At 39.7% G+C, this 19818-nt stretch overlaps 1 protein-coding gene across 2 annotated transcripts; it reads left to right on the forward strand.

Annotated features, from left to right (window-relative positions):
- The first annotated feature begins 142 nt into the window (after positions 1 to 142).
- LOC111952800 (casein kinase II subunit alpha') lies at positions 143 to 17947 on the forward strand. Of its 2 annotated transcripts, XM_023971710.2 has the most exons (12): positions 148 to 1465; positions 12425 to 12536; positions 12799 to 12900; positions 13724 to 13774; positions 14068 to 14127; positions 14269 to 14352; positions 14725 to 14835; positions 14997 to 15098; positions 15378 to 15478; positions 16906 to 17054; positions 17161 to 17243; positions 17405 to 17947. In XM_023971710.2, exons 1-11 carry the CDS (start codon positions 1362 to 1364, stop codon positions 17235 to 17237), a joined length of 1053 nt encoding a protein of 350 aa, XP_023827478.1. In that variant the 5' UTR covers positions 148 to 1361; the 3' UTR covers positions 17238 to 17243; positions 17405 to 17947. The 2 variants fall into 2 exon arrangements, with proteins under 2 accessions (XP_023827479.1, XP_023827478.1); XM_023971711.2 differs by lacking the exon at positions 13724 to 13774 and having other exon boundaries at positions 143 to 1465.
- Positions 17948 to 19818: the final 1871 nt, after the last annotated feature.

Raw genomic sequence — 19818 nt, forward strand, 5'->3', positions numbered from 1 at the left:
TAAACCTAGAAGTGCAGCATCGCGAGACTTCCGGGAACGTTTGCGAAACAGCACAAACAGGCCAGGGTCTGGGATGAGAATCAATGAGAGAAGTGAAAAGTCAATGAGAGAAGTGAAAATGTCTTCCTTAGTTGTTGTTTTTTATATCGAATTCTAAAGACACAACCTAGATTCGAGCCAATGTCTAAAGTAGATGAACATGTTACTACTCCAACCTCGTGAAAGTGACTAACTGAAACGGTTTCATATTTGTCTTTATATCAAAGAGTGTCTTTGATACGACTGTGTGCACTTGGCGCGAGACGACCATTAGACCGTATAACGTGTCTCTACGCATGAGCTTTGCTAGCCAACGTCGCCATGACATCGCCTACAAACGTGATCGGGGATTTAAATTGCAGAAGCAGTTTTAGCTTATCTTCATACTGTACTGTCTTTGATATGGCCATTCCACAAGCGTATCTAGATGATGTTCGTTTCCGGGTGCGCCTTATATCGCAATCCGGTTCCCTGCGGTTCGGAATAAGGACCGGGGCGTTTCTAAAAGAAAGCCTCAAAACCCGACCTCCAACAGGCTTTTCAAGGGATTTTGAAGCGGTGTTCCCTCCGCTTTCATATGCTACGCGCCCCGGCGAGGGTGCACTGCACCGGCGCTCAATGGTGGTGCAATTCTCTGCGTTAGCATACTAGCTAACAACATCGATTTCTACTCCACCCCCTCTCTAACCGGCTGTAGCTACTAGGCAATACCCAGTAGCTAGGGGTGAGCTGTAAACCCCAACTTGCCCATTCAATTCCTCCTCATCACATCCATCCACACCGCTGGAAGATTGTTGACTTGGGAGGGCCATCGCAAGACTATTCTTGTAGGATCCCTGCATCGGATTCGGTATTTAAGGCCCTCGGGGTTTTAACCCGCAATAATTTCATTCATAAACTCCCCAAAGCCTGGCATCTCAGTCACTGTTTTGGTCCGTTTTAATACAATGTTTAAACTTATTTTACGTAAATAGTACCAGTTCGTGATTTTTCCTTTCTACCTCAACACTTAATTTTAATTCTCCTCCCAGCCGTCTTAGTTAACACTAGCTATATCTGACGGCCCCTTTCCTCCCCATCAACCTTGGTACCCAATTCGGTTTAGCTGCTTCTGGCAATCTGTGCAACGATCGCTGCTCAGTGGTAACTGCTCGCAGCACACTGTGGTCATCTCTCGTGGGGAAGATATCAGATAATAGGACCCCTCCTACTCGGACAGCGCGAGACCTCGGGCTCCGACACGAAGACCGTGGTCTGTGTTGCCAGCAAAAGAGCTCTGTGGTAATCGAATCCTCCACACAGACGGTGCTCCGGTGCTCGCAATGCCCGGCCCTGCGGCCGGCAGTAAATCTCGGGTGTACGCCGATGTCAACACTTTGAAGAGCAGGGAATATTGGGACTATGAAGCCCACGTGCCTAGCTGGAGGTGAGATGTTTAGATATTCAAGACCAAGATATTAAAACATCATAATGCACTATTTAGTATTTTATTGGCAAATGCTTTATCAACCGTATGATAACACTGTTGATGTCGATACGTGTATTCTATTTGTCTTTTGTTTTATTGTATGTCTAAATACTCAGCGATGTCCAGCTACTACAACACCGACACATAATATTTTACTACTTACTGGATTATGTTCCAATGGCCATAATATTGTTCGATTGCTTTTGGATCTTTGTGGGCGGATGCAATATTGATATATTATATATCATAATAATAAATTAGTATCAATAAGGCGTATTTTGAAAACGACCTATTCTGGAGAATAATATGTATTTTTGGAGACCTAAAGTTTTGTCGGGAACGTGCATGGTTATGTCACTCTTGATTGGGATGGGAAAGTCATCAATCTGCGAGATCGAGCAGGGCTAATTGACGCTGACAAGGCAGTACCGAATGACGCTTGTGAATTTTACTACTATAGCTACTTCCTATTTTCTACTTTTCGATATTTCCACATAAGCAACATGTGAACTTCGTAGGAGCATATCAAATTGGGTGTCAAATGAAAGCTAAATATGTTTTGGGGAAATTAAAGGCATAGATAGATACATTTTTCTGGATAAACAGATGGAAAAGGGGTCTTAGAATTCATCTACCAGAAAAAGTCTTAAAGGGTATCAGAAATACATCAAAACACAATGTTGACATAAAGACCCCTGCCAACTAATATCAACACTTTAGTTTTAGAGAAATTGTTTACCTTCTGTAAGTTTATGAAATATTGCCTTGTGCCTTGAAATTCCGTTACCAAAAACCCACATATCTGTAAGATATTTTCACATTTCTCTCCCTCATAAGGAGGGAGGATAATGAAAGTTAAAATCAAATTTTATTTGTCACGTGCTGAATACAACAGGTGTAGACCTTACCGTGAAACGCTTTCAAGCCCTTAACCAACAGTGCAGTTTTAAGAAAATGGAGTTAAGTTACAAAATAAAAAAAATTATATACAAAATAAACTAAGGTAAAAAAATTAAATAAAAATACCACAATAAAATAACAATAATGGCATACCGGTACTGAGTCAATGTGTGGGGGTACAGGTTAGTTGAGGTAATTTGTACATGTAGATAGGGGTAAAGTGGGTGGGGGTTATGCCCTTGATTAATTGTTCAGCAGCCTTATGGCTTGGGGGTAGAAGCTGTTAAAGAGCCATTTGGACCTAGACTTGGCACTCCGGTACCGTTTGCCATGCGGTTGCATAGAGAACAGATTATGGCCTGGGTGACTAGAGGCATTGTCGTGCCTTCTCCACAACTTTCTTGGTGTGTTTGGACCATGATAGTTTGTTGGTCATATGGACACCAAGGAACGTGAAACTCTCGACCCGCTCCACTACAGCCCCGTCAATGTGAATGGGGGTGTGTTCGGCCCTCCTTTTCCTGTAGTGCACGATCATTTCCTTTGTCTTGCTCGCGTTGAGGGACAGGTTGTTGTCCTGGCACCACACTGTCAGGCCTCTGACCTCCTCCCTATAGGCTCTCCCATCGTTCTCGGTGAGAAATTGCATAGAGACATTTTTCGTAAGTGTCTGGATTAGTGTCCCGCTCCTTGAAAGCGACAGCTCTAGCCTTTAACTCGGTGCGGATGTTGCCTGTGATCCATGGCTTCTGGTTGGGATATGTACGTACGGTCACTGTGAGGACGACATCGTCGATGCACTTATTGATGAAGCCGGCGACTGAGCTGGTATACTCCTTAATGCCATTGGATGAATCCTGGAATATATTCCAGTCTGTGCTAGCAAAACAGTCCTGTAGCGTAGCATTCGCGTCTTCTGACCACTTCCGTATTGAGCGAGTCACTGGTACTTCCTGATTTCGTTTTTGCTTGTAAGCAGGAATCAGGAGGACAGAATTATGGACAGATTTGCCAAATAAGTCACGCAGGTTAGAGCGTTGGACTACTAACCGAAAGGTTGCAAGATCAAATCCCCGAGCTGACAAGGTAAAAATCTGTCATTCTGCCCCTGAACAAGGCAGTTAACCCACTGTTCCTAGGCCGTCATTGAAAATAAGAATTTGTTCTTAACTGACTTGTCTAGTTAAATAAAGGTTCAGCTCCTAGCAGTTTTCTTTGTCTTTCTGTTGTCTGGTGGTCAAACCANAAATAAGAATTTGTTCTTAACTGACTTGTCTAGTTAAATAAAGGTTCAGCTCCTAGCAGTTTTCTTTGTCTTTCTGTTGTCTGGTGGTCAAACCAAGACTGTTTTAACAGTCTGGATAACCTCTCCCTCGCTCTGCCGTTCTCTCTCTAAATATCCAGTTAATGTCACTTCTTCCAGCTCTTACTGACACCTACCCATGAGTAGGGCTGTTGCAGTGATTGTATTATCACCACACCGGCAGTCACGAGTCATGAAAGCAGTCAAATTCCACATGACTGTTCTGTCACGGTAATTAGGCTTCTCCAAGCTCTGATGCTGCTGATGGTCATTAGTAGCCTACCAAACTTGCTAACTGCCTGTTACTCAACACTCTATTGTCACTCTAATCACTTTGACATCCATGCAAATGTTTTTTTGAAAATCTAATCAAATACTTAATCAGAGCCCATGAGCTCATGTTGCGCAACATTTCAATAGGCTATGCAATTGTGCAAGAAAACAGAGTAATGGCCTCTACTACAAAGAGGAGGATTTGCTTTCTACAGGCTTGGCCTACTCTGTGTATTTCTTAACTTTCCTAACATTAAGCACATTGCTTATATTTACAACAGCAGTATAACCTACCTGGCTGGCATGAAAATGAACCACAGGGAAAAGRGTCCTCCATTCACACACATATATTATTTAGTATATGTAAATACAAAATTAAATAAAGATTATGGGTGACAATATTGCTTATCACTTATGAATGATGCCCAGCATAAGAAACAAAGCCTTTTCTTGCTACTTTTTCGAATAATAGTCGCACACCCCATGTAGCCTAGCCCATAGGCCTATGTTTTAATAAGCTTTGTATCACATCTAAAGTGGCCAAATAACTTCTTAAAATTAAGCACATTAGGCTCAACACGCCTTGTAAAGCAGATTAACTGGAATACATAAGCAGCATGTGAGTTTCAAATTTGGGGAAGATAATTTTCACCATAAAAATGCACCTTTATAATAAAAGCATTACATGCATAATCACATTTGCAGTCACTTTTTATGTTTTTTCCCGCTAATGGAACATTTGCGTTTATAGCCTACTACCATGTGCGCATTGCTGCGCTTATAATGTGAAGATATAGCCTAATAGTTTATCAACATTTTAKGCTAAATGTTCTGATCTGTTGCGTAAGCCACATTGCGTAAAAACATTTTTTGATGCTAGTGGTTAGATTCCAAATGAATACATCGCATTCCACAACTGTCCCATACTATGTTTGGAATATTTATTTCTCGCACAGAGTAGAATAGGTTGACCTTTGTACTATGGGGGATAGTAGGTTGACATAGGCTAGTGCTTTTGCTGTTCGTTAGGCCTACTCATCTTGTTGGCTGACGAAAAGTAAATGCGGACAGTTCTTCCAATATCTTCAATATGCACCTRGGAATTGGATAAGGACACGCGCAGTTGCGTCCCRGATGTGTCTGTTTTCACTTGTGGCCTGTGAGAAAGACCCGATCATGTGTTGGAGCGTGCAGCACTCAGGGAGAAGGGCACAACGGCCACTGGCTGCAAACGGCATGGATTCTTTTAGGGTGCATTACTGCACACAAACGGGATGCCGCCGTTAAATTCTAGGCATTATCAGGTGCTTGTCAAAATGTGAATGAGTGACTGATATAGTGTGTACAGCCTGTGCAAAAAACTTAGCAGAGCTCATGCCTTTCAAAGGGACTTTTTTTCAAATCCTCATTAGTCGCATCAAAAATAAAAACATAGCCCAATGTTTGTGGAACAACCAAAGTTATATTGACTCTAAATTAATCATATAGGAATTAGTGATGGACCAATATTACATTTTTGGCCGATATCCGATATTTTCCTTGCCAAAAAAKCCCCGATACCGATATTAAAAATTTTAGCGGCGTTTTAAGAATTCTAGTACAGTTAAATAGTTAACACACACACGGACGCAGCGGTCTAAGGCACTGCATCTCAGTGCAAGAGGCGTCACTACAGTCCCTGGTTCGAATCCTGGCTGTATCACATCCGGCCGTGATTGGGAGTCCTATAGAGCGGCGCACAATTGGCCCAGTGTCGTCCGGGTTTGGCCGGGGTAGGCCATCATTGTAAATAAGAATTTGTTCTTAACTGACTTGCCTAGTTAAATAAAGGTTACACACAAACCATACTGACCAAAAAGTTAGTTTTTTGGCATTTACGTATGTCCCCATTACCAGTAAAACAATCAACCTATTTCTTTCACTTACTTGCTGTGCTGTTTCGTTGTTCATTGTTCAGTCGTTTCATTCTCAACCAGGATTTATATGGAACGCCGTTTGGGTCTTTGCGTGTCAAATAACACTATTTGACATGTCAAATAAGCCTGTTGACCAATCAGGACCTGAATTTGACTGCACGTCACATAATAATTTAACGCGTTCATCATTGTTCACCTACATTTACATTTAAGTCATTTAGCAGACGCTCTTATCCAGAGCGACTTACAAATTGGAAAGTTCATACATATTCATCCTGGTCCCCCCGTGGGGAATGAACCCACAACCCTGGCGTTGCAAGCGCCATGCTCTACCAACTGAGCCACACGGGACCTGTGATTACACTATCACTCGTCACAAGATTCATCGATACGTATGCTATGATGCTTGTAAAGTTGTCTCACGCACTTACAGTGCTGGTCATTAAAAAAAAGCTAGCTAGCTCATGGATGCAAACCATTTTTTAAAATTATTATTTTTATCTATTTATCTATTTTTTATTTTTTATTAACAAATATCAACAAACAAAAGATGAATAGTCACATGCAAACAAGCATACAAACAAACTATTTACATTGCCAGGAATCCTAAATAAACAAATCATATTCATTAAAAATACATCAAGTTTTAATTGCCTTTTTGTTTTTAATTTTAGTTAAAGTGGTGCCATATTGTTTAAACTCATTTATAAAGTGAAAAAAGTTAGGTTTTGAATTAGACCATTTGCATTTGTGAATGTGAAATTTACCTAGTATTATTAGCAATTGAATTAAATATACTACATCTTATCTATGTCAGAATTTCTAAAATAAATCATATCAAAACCATTAAATAGTACAATCGGTCCTATTTTTGTTGTAACAAAATTCTGTATGTCAATCAAAAACATTCTACTATAAATACAGGCAAAAAACAAATGTTAAATGGTCTCCTTCTCCATTCCACAGAAATCACAGTTATATTCAATATTCAGCTTGAATCTTTCCAAAACATGTTTCACAGGATAAATTCTATGTAACATTTTAAATTAAACTTCCTTTACTTTGTTACTGATACAATATTTCCCATTGTATATCACCATAGATATTTGACCAAAAGAATCTTGCTGAGGGAATTGTAGTATCACAAACAATATTCCGAATCTGTTTATTACTACATTTATCATTGATGTTAATATTGCCAATGAATAGATTTACATGAAAATATATTATGTTACTTACATCAACCACAGAGGAATTTAAAAGAGATACAACCACCCCTGGAATCGCATCAAAAACAATTGCATATTCTTTGGGGGTTATTGGAATTTTAAATTTATCAAGAAATTCCCCATATGAGAGTAGATTCCCATCCTTATTCAGTAACTGACCAACCAAAATAATTTTATTCTCAAACCAGTTACGGGGAAAAAAAAGAGACTTATTTTTAAATCGTATATCTTTGTTGTTCCATAAAAAGTATCTGTGAGGGGAAAAATTGTGTTTATACGCTAACATTTAAGGTAAAATTGCCTGTTTATGGAATTTGGCCAACTTTACTTTATCAATATCAAAATTACATCGAAGCAAAAATTCTAAACCACCAACAGAGTCAAATAAATACTTAGGGAAGATATTCCAAATACTGTTCTGGTTCTTAACATACTTCAGAATCCAATTTATTTTAAAAGTATTATTTAGAGTATTTAAATCTAAAATCTCAAGACCTCCTTGTTCATGGATGCAAACAATGTTCTTCTCCAAAAACATAGCAAAACGTCATAATCTAGGTGTCGTCATCTAAAACAACCCTAATTTATAAAACCGTTTTTATTTGATTAATGGTGGTCAGACCCATTTTATTTTGAAGGCAAACCGCAAATTCCTTTATTGTGCCTAATCCTTATTGTGGCTACCTTCACAACACATAACCCGGTCCGGTCGAGCTTCACTAGCCAGATGAAGCTAGCTGGCTGCTTATAACGTTAGCTTTGGGCAACAGGGTTAAATTGCTGGCTAGCTATTAATTTATTTTACCTTTATTTAACTAGGCAAGTCAGTTAAGYATACATTCTTATTTTCAATGACGGCCTAGGAACAGTGGGATTTGATCATGCAACCTTTCGGTTACCAACGCTCTAACCACTAGGCTGCCTGCAACCACAAGGATTTCTAAATCATTGCTAAGAATAATGAAAATGACTGCAGTTTCTACTGGTCATTGTTTTCAGGCTGGTTGTAATGGTGCTAGCTAGGTACCAAGCTAAAGCTAGATATCCCAGAAGTTGCGGTTGAACATGTGATGCTTTATTACCAACGCGGTATTGTAAACACATCGTTCGTGGCCGGTGTTTGCTCGTTTGCAGACTTTTTTTGTACAGCTTTGACAGTGCTACTGTATCTTTTTTGACATGCAAAGACCCAAACGGCGTCCCATAGTATGTATGTCGTGAAGCTAATAGCAGTGACGCTATTACTATGTAACAGAGAACGGTTGATTTTCAAGGGCAATTAATTCCATTGTCTTGGCTTTAATGGAATTCTCCTTTGCGTTGTCTCGCTGAAATGTTCTTACTCTTTCAAATGACTGCTCGATCCTCCTATGTTAGGAATTCTGTGTTGCACGTGTAGCGCAACATTTTAAGTGGCGTCATTACATCATGTACCTACGTTATATAGGTATGCATGTCAGGTTTGACATCGGTTTTGCACATATCGGCCGATACCGATGTTGGCATTTTTATTAGAATATGTTCACTGATATATTGTGCATCCCTAATAGAAATACCTATTTCTTTGTTAACCGCTGAACACAGAATGTGCGCACACTCCCTCAAATCGTTTGGAGGAAATATCCTTTTTATTCAGCTTTGTTCAATTGTATTCTTCATACTATAAAATTATGCCATGGAATTCAAAGCAAATCTTGTCTGCTGAATGAACTAGTGMAGCCCACAGCCATTTGGCATAGCCAGATCAGGACATCTGAGTATGCTATTTTGTAATTCTGAAATAGACTACATTTCCTCATATCATCCTGTGCGGGATGTTCCCCAGTCCTGGAAGGGGGGACCTGAGTGAAAAAGTTTGGGAACCCCTGCAGTATTGTACAGTGAGTAGAGCACAGAGTACAGTCCAGTACAGTAGGACAGTACGATACAGTGAAACATGAGGAGAATGACATTCATATCAATAGTTATGCATTTCTGTGTAGTACTGATCATGGACCCATGATGTAATTCCGTTATCGTAATTCCGTTTCTCAGTTGTAAAATCCACTTGACTTARTGTAGTTCAATAACCAAAATAGATTTGTTCAAACTCAAGGTGCCATGTTCTAGCTGACACCCCATTCTTTCTGCAGATATGTTTTGAGTTAGGGCTGGGTGATATGTCGAATTAATTAAAATGTATGTTTTTGTGTGATATTCCAAATGCCTGTATCACAAGAATCAATTTTATTAAATGTTTGGTCTTTTTTTATTTATTTTATGAGCGTTTATGCCCACTTGTTCTCATGTTTTCTTTTTGGCTTCTTCTGTGCTGTGTGCAATGATTTTGGGCCAAGGATCATCAACTAGATTCAGCCTCGACACAATTTATTTTCTTGAGCGGTTGGTCAGGGGGCCAGAACATGATTACAAATAATTTGTAGACTGAAAATTGACCGCAATACTTAAGTCCAAACAGATATATTTGACTAAAACATAATTTCCTCCCTGGCTTGCATTTGTATACGATCACATATACTGAGTTTACAAAACATTAGGAACACCTTGCTAATATTGAGTTGCACCCCAACCTTTTGCCCCCAGAACAGCCTTATTTCATTGCGCATGGACTCTACAAGGTGTTGAAACGTTCCACAGGGATGCTGTCCCATGTTGACTCCAATGCTTCCCACAGTTGTCAAGTTGGCTGGATGTCCTTTGTGTGGTGGACCATTCTTGATACACACAGAACTTTTAGGTGTGAAAAACCTAGCAGCGTTGCAGTTCTTGACACAAACTCACACAAATCTAATTTGCGTGAGAATACTTTGGAACAGATTTCCAAAATTAAAATAACTTGGAGCTGATTTACTAGTGTTTTTACAGTATTTTATGTCTAACAATAAAATATATATTTTGAATGACTACCCCATCTCTGTACCCCACACATACAATTATCCGTAAGGTCCTCAGTCGAGCAGTGAATTTCAAACACATATACAACCACAAAGACTAGCCCCCCCCCCCCCAATGCATCACAAAGAAGGTAAAAAAAGCAGACATTGAATATATCCCTTTGAGCATAGGGAAGTTAATGAATTACACTTTGGGTAGTGTATCAATACACCCAGCCACTACAATGATACAGGCGTCCTTCCTAATGAAGTTGCAGGAGAGGAAGGAAACCGCCCAGGAATTTCCCCATGAGTTTAAAACAGTTACAGAGTTTAATGGCTTTGATAGGAGAGAACTGAGGATGGATCGACAACATTGTAGTTACCCTACAATACTAACCTATTTGAAAGAATGAAAAGAAGGACACCTGTACAGAATACAAATATTCCAAAACATACATCCTGTTTGGAACAAGGTACTAAAGTAATACTACAAAAAGCAATTAACTTTGTCCTGAAACAGTGTTATGTTTGGGGCAAATCCAATACAACACATTACTGAGTACCACTCCATATTTTCAAGTATAGTGGTGGCTGCATCATGTTATGGGTATGCTAGTAATTGTTAAAGACGGGAGACTTTCAGGATAAAAAGTAAATGGAATGGAGCTAAGCACAGGCAAAATCCTGGAGGAAAACCTGGTTTAGTCTGCCTTCCACCAGACACTGGGAGATTAATTCCCCTTTCAGCAAGACAATAACCTAAAACACAAAGCCAAATCTACACTGGAGTTGCTTACCAAGAATACCATGACGGTTCCTAAGTGGCCAAGTTACAGTTTGGACTTAAATCTACTTGAAAATCTATGGCAAGACCTGAAAATGCTTGTCTAGCAATGATCAACAACCAATTTGACAGAGCTTGAATAATTTTGAAAAGAAGGTGTGGAAAGGTCTTAGAGACATAGCCAGCAAGACTCACTAATACCCCATAATGACAAAGCGAAAACAGGTTTTTAGAAATGTTTGTAAATTTATTACAAACAAAAAATAGAAATACCTTATTTACATAAGTATTCAGACCCTTTGCTATGAGACTCGAAATGATGCTCAGGTGCATCCTGTTTCCATTGATCATCCTTGAGATGTTTCTACAACTTGATTGGAGTACACCTGTGGTAAATTCAATTGATTGGATATGATTTGGAAAGGCACACACCAGTCTATATAAGGTCTCATAGTTGACAGTGCATGTCAGAGCAACAACCAAGCCATGAGGTCAAAGTAATTGTGGAGCTCTGAGACAGGATTGTGTCAAGGCACAGTTCTGGGGAAAGGTACCAACAAAATTATGCAGCTTTGAAGGTCCCCGAGAACACAGTGGCTCCCATCCTTCTTAAATGAAAGACGTTTGGAACCACCAAGAACCCTTGTAGAGCTGGCCCCCGGCCAAACTGAGCAATCGGGGGAGAAGGGCCTTGGTCAAGCAACCCGATGGTCACTCTGACAGAGCTCTAGAGTTCCTCTGTGGAGATGGGAGAACCTTCCAGAAGGGAAACCATCTCTGCATTACTCCATCAATCAGGCCTTTATGGTAGAGTGGCCAGACGGAAGCCAKTCCTSAGTAAAAGGCACATGACAGCCCGCTTGGAGTTTGCCAAAAGACACATAAACGACTCTCATACCATGAAAAACAAGATTCTTCTGTCTGATGAAACCAAGATTGAATTCTTTGGTCTGAATGCCAAGTGTCACGTCTGGAGGAAACGGTGAAGCATGGTGGTGGCAGCATCATGCTGAGGGTATGCTCCAGAGAGCTCAAGACCTCAGACTGGGGTGAAGGTTCACCTTCAAACAGGACAACGACCCTAAGKACACAGCCAAGACAACGCAGGAGTGGCTTTGGTCCTTTAACCCGATCTAACATATCTTGAGAGACCTGAAAATAGCTGTGCAGCTACGTTCCCCATCCAACCTGACAGAGCTTGAGAGGATCTGCAGAGAAGAATGAGAGAAACTCCCCAAATACAGGTGTGCCAATCTTGTAGCTTCATACTTAAGAAGACTCAATACTGTATTCGCTGCCAAAGTAAAGGTTCTGAATACTTATGTAAATGTGATATTTCAGTTTTGTTTTTTAAATAAATTAGCATTTACGTGGTATTGTATGTAGATTGAGGGGGAAAAAACTATTTAATACATTTTAGAATAAGGCTGTAACGTAACAAAATGTTGAATACTTTCCGAATCCACTGTGTCTGTATTTCATTTTCAACTATTTTGCAAAAACATTTTTAAACATGTTTTCACTTTGTCATTATGGGGTGTGTGTGTACATGGGTGAGGGGGACACAACAAAATGTGCAATAAGTCAAGGAGTATGAATACTTTCTGTATCTGTTCCCTTATTCTCGCTCATCTAGTAACCAGGAAGACTACCAGTTGGTGCGGAAGCTCGGCAGGGGGAAGTACAGTGAGGTCTTTGAGGCCATCAACATCAACAACAATGAGAAGGTGGTGGTCAAGATCCTCAAGGTAAGTTGTTCACGGGCTGCTTTGTTTGTCTGTATGCCCCAGTAGACGTGGATTTGTGGTCTGTTTTCTTTAAACTCCTAGTCTAAGTAAGAATCAACCAGGAAAACAGCTAAATATCTAGGTAAGGTGGATACCTGGATGATGCTGTCACCATTACAGTTAGACTATATGTTGTTATACATGAAGTTACATCCTGCATGGTCAAACGTTTAGGCTACATCCTGGTCTGATTGTATGTCTCTGTTATTATGACCCTGATTAGCCTGTCAAGAAAAAGAAAATCAAGCGGGAAATCAAGATCCTGGAGAATCTGCGAGGGGGAACCAACATCATCCGATTGGTGGACACAGTGAAAGACCCTGTGGTATGTCTTACAGCTCTGCTTTCTTCTAGCCATGGGCTAGTTCTTAGTCACCTGATTACCTGGCCACTTCCTTACCCCTTCAAAGATCAGATTTGTTTGTTTATATTGTGAATTCATTTTGTGAATGTTCCTATACATATAATGGCTGTTGAATTAACATTCTTACACTTTATAATATCAGCACAATTAACTTTACAGATTGTGAACGTGTTTGATATTCTTTTAGGGGAGTTCACTTGACTGTTTGAAAGTTCTGCAAACTAGTCGTCTTACTCACATATGAAGTCTTAGACTAACTAAATTAACTGACTAATGATCTAGAAGCAGGCGAAACAGGACTCAGTCTTTCTCACATTTTGGCAGGGTTATTTTGAGAATGTTTATGGATGCAAGGGAGATATAATTTCTTCATCACATGTTCACTATGCTGCCACCTACAATAACAGAAATGGGAATTTTGATCATGGGAATTAATAAGGCTAATATTAACATGGCTTTATCTTTAATTACGAAACACATGATTTCAATAGCAGCTGGGACAAAATTGGGATGTGATGCCTTGTAATTATATTATTTCATGCTTTATCTGTGTTGATGTGCTTCTGCTGTGTGTGATGGGTGTTAAGGGTGTTAAGCCACTGCACAATGATGTGTGCTCTACCTTTTCTTTCCAGTAAATATGGCTCATAGCCTGATGTCATTTTTAATGTTTGATTTATCAATGAGATTGGAATATTTCCACATTTCTCTGACCCCCCCCCCCCCCCCCTTCTGTCTCATCTCTCTTTCTCTCTCTCTCTCTCTCTCTCTCATCTCTCTGCAGTCCCGAACGCCTGCTCTTGTCTTTGAATGCATCAATAACACAGATTTTAAGGTAGAATCATTCCCTCCAGGCATGGGGTTTTACTGGTTTGGGATAGTGTCATGAGTGTGGAAACTTGGTCATGTTATCCAATAAGGCTTATATAGCTTATTAGTTTCAAATACCGTGTTGGTAGCCATGACTTAGCATTGCATTGTCCAGAGAATGTTGCACCCAATGTGTTTCTGTGTGTCTGTATGGTTGGTTGAAGGTGTTTAGTTAAACAGTGTGTGTTGCATCATGGATGCATGCATCACATACTTGCTTTCTGCAAATTAAATCWGAAACTTTTCTTCTCTCCCCAGGAGCTCTACCAGAAGTTAACAGATTTTGATATACGTTTTTACATGTATGAACTACTAAAGGTGAGCCTTGCAGTTTTACCCTGTGTGTTTTCACATGCACTCCCAGTCCTACCTTTTTACCTTCCGAACTGTGGGATTAGTTTGTGGTGTCTAGTCATTATTTTGCTGCCTCTGACATGATTTGGGTTTTTGTGTTTTTAGGCTCTGGACTACTGTCACAGTATGGGTATTATGCACCGTGACGTCAAGCCCCACAATGTGATGATTGACCACCAGATGAGGAAGGTAGGGGGAGCTCTTAACCTTTTTCAACCTTAGTTGTGTAGAACCTTGGTAATCTCGGGGTCAGATGATGTTATGTGTCTTGTCCAAAAGTTTTTTGGCTCTGCTCAAGCTGTTTGTGAAGTCTACAAAGCTTACATAAATTGTCAGAGATTTGTCTGAAGTGACTTCAGTTATTTCTTCGGCAATATTGAATGGCAGTTTATAACTCTTTTAGTCTTTGTCAAATACAGTATTCTCATTGCCACCAGATGGCATCAGGGCACATACAGGACATCAAAACTTTTTTAGTAGCAGCAGCAATATCCCTTGTGTGCCACATTTTCAGTGTGGTTTCTATTCTAACACTATGTGGTTTGTGTTTTTGTGCTGCAGCTACGCCTGATAGACTGGGGCCTTGCAGAATTCTACCATCCTGCACAGGAATACAATGTCCGAGTAGCATCTCGCTACTTTAAGGGACCTGAGTTACTGGTGGATTACCAGGTAAATCCCCAGCACATGCAAGCAAACACACACACTGACACAAGGTCATCCTGTAAATGAATAGTGCTCCAGTGTTATTGTGTACCAATTTAATTGTAATTGGTAGCTGTTTGTGTATTGATGTATAACCGTAACTGATGCCCTTTGTGGTTTCCTGTCAGATGTATGACTATAGTTTGGACATGTGGAGTCTGGGCTGCATGCTGGCCAGTATGATCTTCCAGAAAGAGCCCTTCTTCCATGGTCAGGACAATTATGACCAGGTATCCAATTCATTTACCAATGAACTGACCCTTTCTGTTGTCACTACCGAACTTCCTTTAATCTCACTACAACCCATCTTATTCCACCCTTTATAACMACTTACTTGTCTCATCTAGACCTCTCATAATATGATAACACTGACTGCTACAATCTATTAGAGCAGATAACACATTCACTACCTGATGATAACATGTACTTACCAAATTAGATTGTACATGAACAAATATTCCCTAAAACAAACAAACACATATGTAAAATTGACACTGTTCTGATTTCAGCTGGTCCGAATTGCCAAAGTCCTGGGGACAGATGAGCTTTTTGGTTACTTGCGCAAATACCACATTGAACTGGACCCACGCTTCAAGGACCTTCTTGGCCAGTGAGTACCAACAGGGAGTGCCATTGAGACATGTACAGTACCTTCAGAAAGTATTCCTACCCCTTGACTTATTCCACATTTTGTTATATTACAGCCTGAATTCAAAATGGACTAAATAAAATAAAATTCTCACCCATCTACACACAATACCACATAATGATGAAGTGAAAACAAGTTTTTAAAATGTTAGCAAATTTATTGAAAATTAAAAACATAAATATCGAATTAACATAAGTATTCACACCCCTAAGTCAATACATGTTAGAATCACCTTTTGCAGTGATTACAGCAGTGAGTCTTTCTGGGTTAGTCTCTAAGAGCTTTGCATACCTGTATTGTACAATATTTGCACATTTTTAAAATTGTTTTATTCTTCAAGCTCTGTCAAATTGGTTGTTGATCATTGCAATACAGTAATTTTCAAGTCGCTAATATTTTCAAGACAATTTTTAAAATTAAAACTGTAACTAAGCCACACAGGAACATTCAATGTCATCTTGGTAAGCAACTCCAGTGTATATTTGGCCTTGTGTTTTAGGTTATTATCTGTTGAAAGGTAATAACCTAAAATTATAATTACCTGTTCATTTGTCTCCCAGTGTCTGTTGGAAAGCAGACTGAACCAGATTTTCCTGCAGGGGTTTGCCAGTGCTTAGCTCTATTCCATAATTTTTTTTTTTTTTTTTTTTACTTCCTAGACCTTGCTGATGATAAGCATACCCATAACATGATGCAGACACCACCATGCTTGAAAATATGAAAAGTGTTACTCAGTGATGTGTTGGATTTTCTCCAAACACAATTCTTAATATTCAGGACATAAAGTACATTTTTGCCACGTTTTTTGCAGTTTTACTTTACTGCCTTATTGCAAACAGGAAGCATGTTTTAGAATATTTGTTTTATGAACAGGCTTCCTTTTCACTCTGTTATTTAGGTTAGTATTGTGTAACTACATTGTTGTCGATCCATCCTCAGTGAGTTTATGCGACTTATTATGTGACTTTTTCAGCAGATTTTTACTCCTGAAGTTATTTAGGCTTGCCATAACAAAGGGGTGGAATATTTATTCAATCAAGACATTTCAGGTTTTCATTTTTAATTAATTTGTACAAATGTCTTAAGAACATAATTCCATTTTTGTTATTTTTAGTTCAGGCTATAACACAACAAAATATGCAAAAAGTCTAGTTGTGTGAATACTTTCTGAAGGCACTGTATTTAACTTAACTGAGTGTAGACTATAGAGATGGGTCAGTTCCACACAAGTACAAATTCTACGCTAGATGAATCCCTATAGATTTAGACCATCTTTATCAGACAGTGGCCTTATAGATCCAGAAAAGGAAACATTCTTTCCCAGGTGATAATACTGTTGTATTGAAGTGACAGCCTAGGGTAAGTTAGCTCTCTGTCTCCCCCCTCAGGCAGACACGGAAACGTTGGGAGCAGTTTGTCCAGACAGACAACCAGCACCTAGTGAGCCCCGAGGCTCTGGACCTGCTGGATAAGCTGCTGCGCTACGACCACCAGCAGAGACTGACGGCCACAGAGGCCATGGAGCACCCCTACTTCTGTGAGTAATACAACCTGAACGATTCCTGTTGACTACCTCTGTTGTAAATTGCCGGTTATTATGCCATTGAGGATATGATCTTTAACATGATGACTCTTCTACACAGATCCTGTGCTGAAGGAACAGTCTCTCTCTAATGCGGATGGCAATATGGTGTCCAGTGGATCCACTACAGCTCGATGAAAGCAGGTGAGTGAGAGAAACACCAACACTGGTCTTATTGTACATTTTGACATTATTTTGGTCTGAGAGAAATTTAAAATGTAAATATTTTTAATAAAATCACTTTTACATTTCTTAAGATAAATAAGCATCAACAGTATCATTTCTCTTCCCTTTTTGTCTTTCAGAAGAACATTTGTTACCTCAAATTTTGACCCCTTTGTGGCAGAAACCTCTTCAAGTGTACAGTGACAATGGATCAAAGCACCGCCGACCAGTAATACTCAGATGTTCATACGGGCACACACACACATACATGAACACACTCACACCCTCCTCTGTGTCAGTCTATGGTTGGTTTGCCCCAGTTACATGTGAAGCAGCCAGACCAATGAGCTTGATATCTCACCTTTGCCCCTGCCCCCCTTCCTCTTATCATTAGGTAAACAGAAAGTTTCAAAGACTAGAAAAAAAGGATACTTTCCTGTCATTATCCCCCCCCCCCCCCCCCCCCCCCCGTTAAACTAAGCATGAAGAATGAAAAGGAGCGTGAGCCTGCCCCCGCCTTCCCTCCCTCGGTCTGTCTGTCCGTCTGTCTTCAGTATTCAGCCCCTCGGCAGACTTGAGCTCACCTCCACACACTGTAGTACTAAGTGCATGGTGGACCTTTTCTCTGCTCTAGGTAGAATGATGATAATAATATTAATGAAAATAAATGATTTTTATTTAGATTGATGTGTTTGTGTGATTTTGTGAAATGTATTTGCCATGAGCAGTAGATCACCTGCTGGGTGTTTGACAACGCTGGTTTAACAACATGTAGAATTGTCAGGAAATTAAAAGAAAATGACTGCCACAGTTCTGTGGTCAGAGGCGATAGGACAGCTGCACACTGCCGACCTTTGTTTTTATTTAACCTTTTGTTAAAACTTCTTCGGGATAGGGGGCAGCATTTTCACTTTTGAATAAATAGCGTGCCCAATTTCAACTTCCTTCTACTCATCCCCAGAATATAAGATATGCATATTATTAGTAGATTTGGATAGAAAACACTCTGAAGTTTCTAAAACTGTTTGAATCATGTCTGTGAGTATAACAGAACTTATGTAGCAGGCAAAACCCCGAGGACTAACCATTCAGAATTATTTTATTTTTGAGGTAACTGTGTTCAATGAGGTTTCATTGGGATACTAGATTTCTAATGGACTTCTTTGCAGTTCCTACCGCTTCCACTGGATGTCACCAGTCTTTGGAAATTGGTTGAGGTTATTCCTTTGTGAAATGAAGAAGTACGGCCATCTTGAATTAGAGTAACGTTATGTCTACTGTTTGAGWGTTGCGCAAGACTAGAAAAGTAGCGTTAGTTTGTTGTCCTCCTGTATTGAAAACAGATAGACCCGTCATCAATTTGATCGATTATTAACGTTTAAAAATACCTAAAGTTGTATTACAAAAGTAGTTTGAAATGTTTTGGCAAAGTTTACCGTTAACTTTTGAGATATTTTGTAGTGACGTTGCGCAAATTGGAAGCTGTTTTTTTCTAGATCAAACGCGCCAAATAAATGGACATTTTGGATATATATGGACGGAATTAATCGAACAAAAGGACCATTTGTGATGTTTATGGGACATATTGGAGTGCCAACAAAAGAAGCTCGTCAAAGGTAAGGCATGATTTATTGTTTATTTCTGCGTTTTGTGTTGCGCCTTGTGAGGATCTGTGTTTATTGCACTATAACCGAATGCTATATCACATGGGATATAATATTAGCAACTGTTAACCTGGGCGCCTGGGTGTCTGTGTGTGTGTGCTGAAAGTAACATTGTGCCCCAGATAGTGTGCTGAGAAGCTGTGGTTAACCTTGAGCGAGAACAGTATGCTTTCTATGCAGGTGCAAATAGCTCAAACAATGTTACAGAACTGTCTGACCTCAGTCTCCAGGGTGTGGGAGAGTAATCTACACAGCAACAGCGCTGGACTACCAAGGAGCGCCAAGAGGCTGGGACTAGCCTGAGCGCCGGCGATGGGCTGAGCAAGTTTAAACCACGCTCAGCCTCTACTGTGATAGGCCAAAAGACGGGTTGGAACTACGTCTATCACAGTATAAGAACAGCTGTTTACTTACATCCTGCCAGTTCTCTGTTCTGCCCTGCGAGGTGATACAGAGAACCCGTATATACGAAAATCGCATTTACCATTTATCGCTTGAGTTTAATAAAAATACTTAAAGTATATTCGGTGACTCTGAATCACATTTTGTCCTGATACCAGATTTGAATTGACGCAAATCSCTTATAGCCTGCAGGGTTGAAATATGCTACACTCTCTTTGTTTACTGTTTTGCTATCATCAGATAATAGCATCTTATGCTTTAAATCCTTTTTGAAATCAGACATGTTGGCTGGATTCACAACATGTGTAGCTTTAATTTGGTGTCTTTCATGTGTGATTTCATGAAAGATTGATTTTTATAATAATATATTTGAATTTGGCGCGCTACATTTTTTCTGGCTTTTGGCCAAGTGGGACGCTACCGTCCCACATATCCCAGAGAAGTTTTAACAAGGAAAGTCAGTTAAGAACAAATTATTATTTACAATG

This window comes from Salvelinus sp. IW2-2015, linkage group LG26 (genome assembly GCF_002910315.2).
Source record: "Salvelinus sp. IW2-2015 linkage group LG26, ASM291031v2, whole genome shotgun sequence".
In the NCBI taxonomy this organism is placed as follows: domain Eukaryota; kingdom Metazoa; phylum Chordata; class Actinopteri; order Salmoniformes; family Salmonidae; genus Salvelinus; species Salvelinus sp. IW2-2015.

Bases quoted from the DNA above. Each gene is read 5' to 3' on its own strand.
- LOC111952800 (XM_023971710.2), top strand. From the start codon at position 1,362: ATGCCCGGCCCTGCGGCCGGCAGTAAATCTCGGGTGTACGCCGATGTC. The intron at 14,128-14,268 runs GTGAGCCTTGCA...TTGTGTTTTTAG, and splicing joins ACATGTATGAACTACTAAAG to GCTCTGGACTACTGTCACAG. The intron at 14,353-14,724 runs GTAGGGGGAGCT...TTTGTGCTGCAG, and splicing joins TTGACCACCAGATGAGGAAG to CTACGCCTGATAGACTGGGG.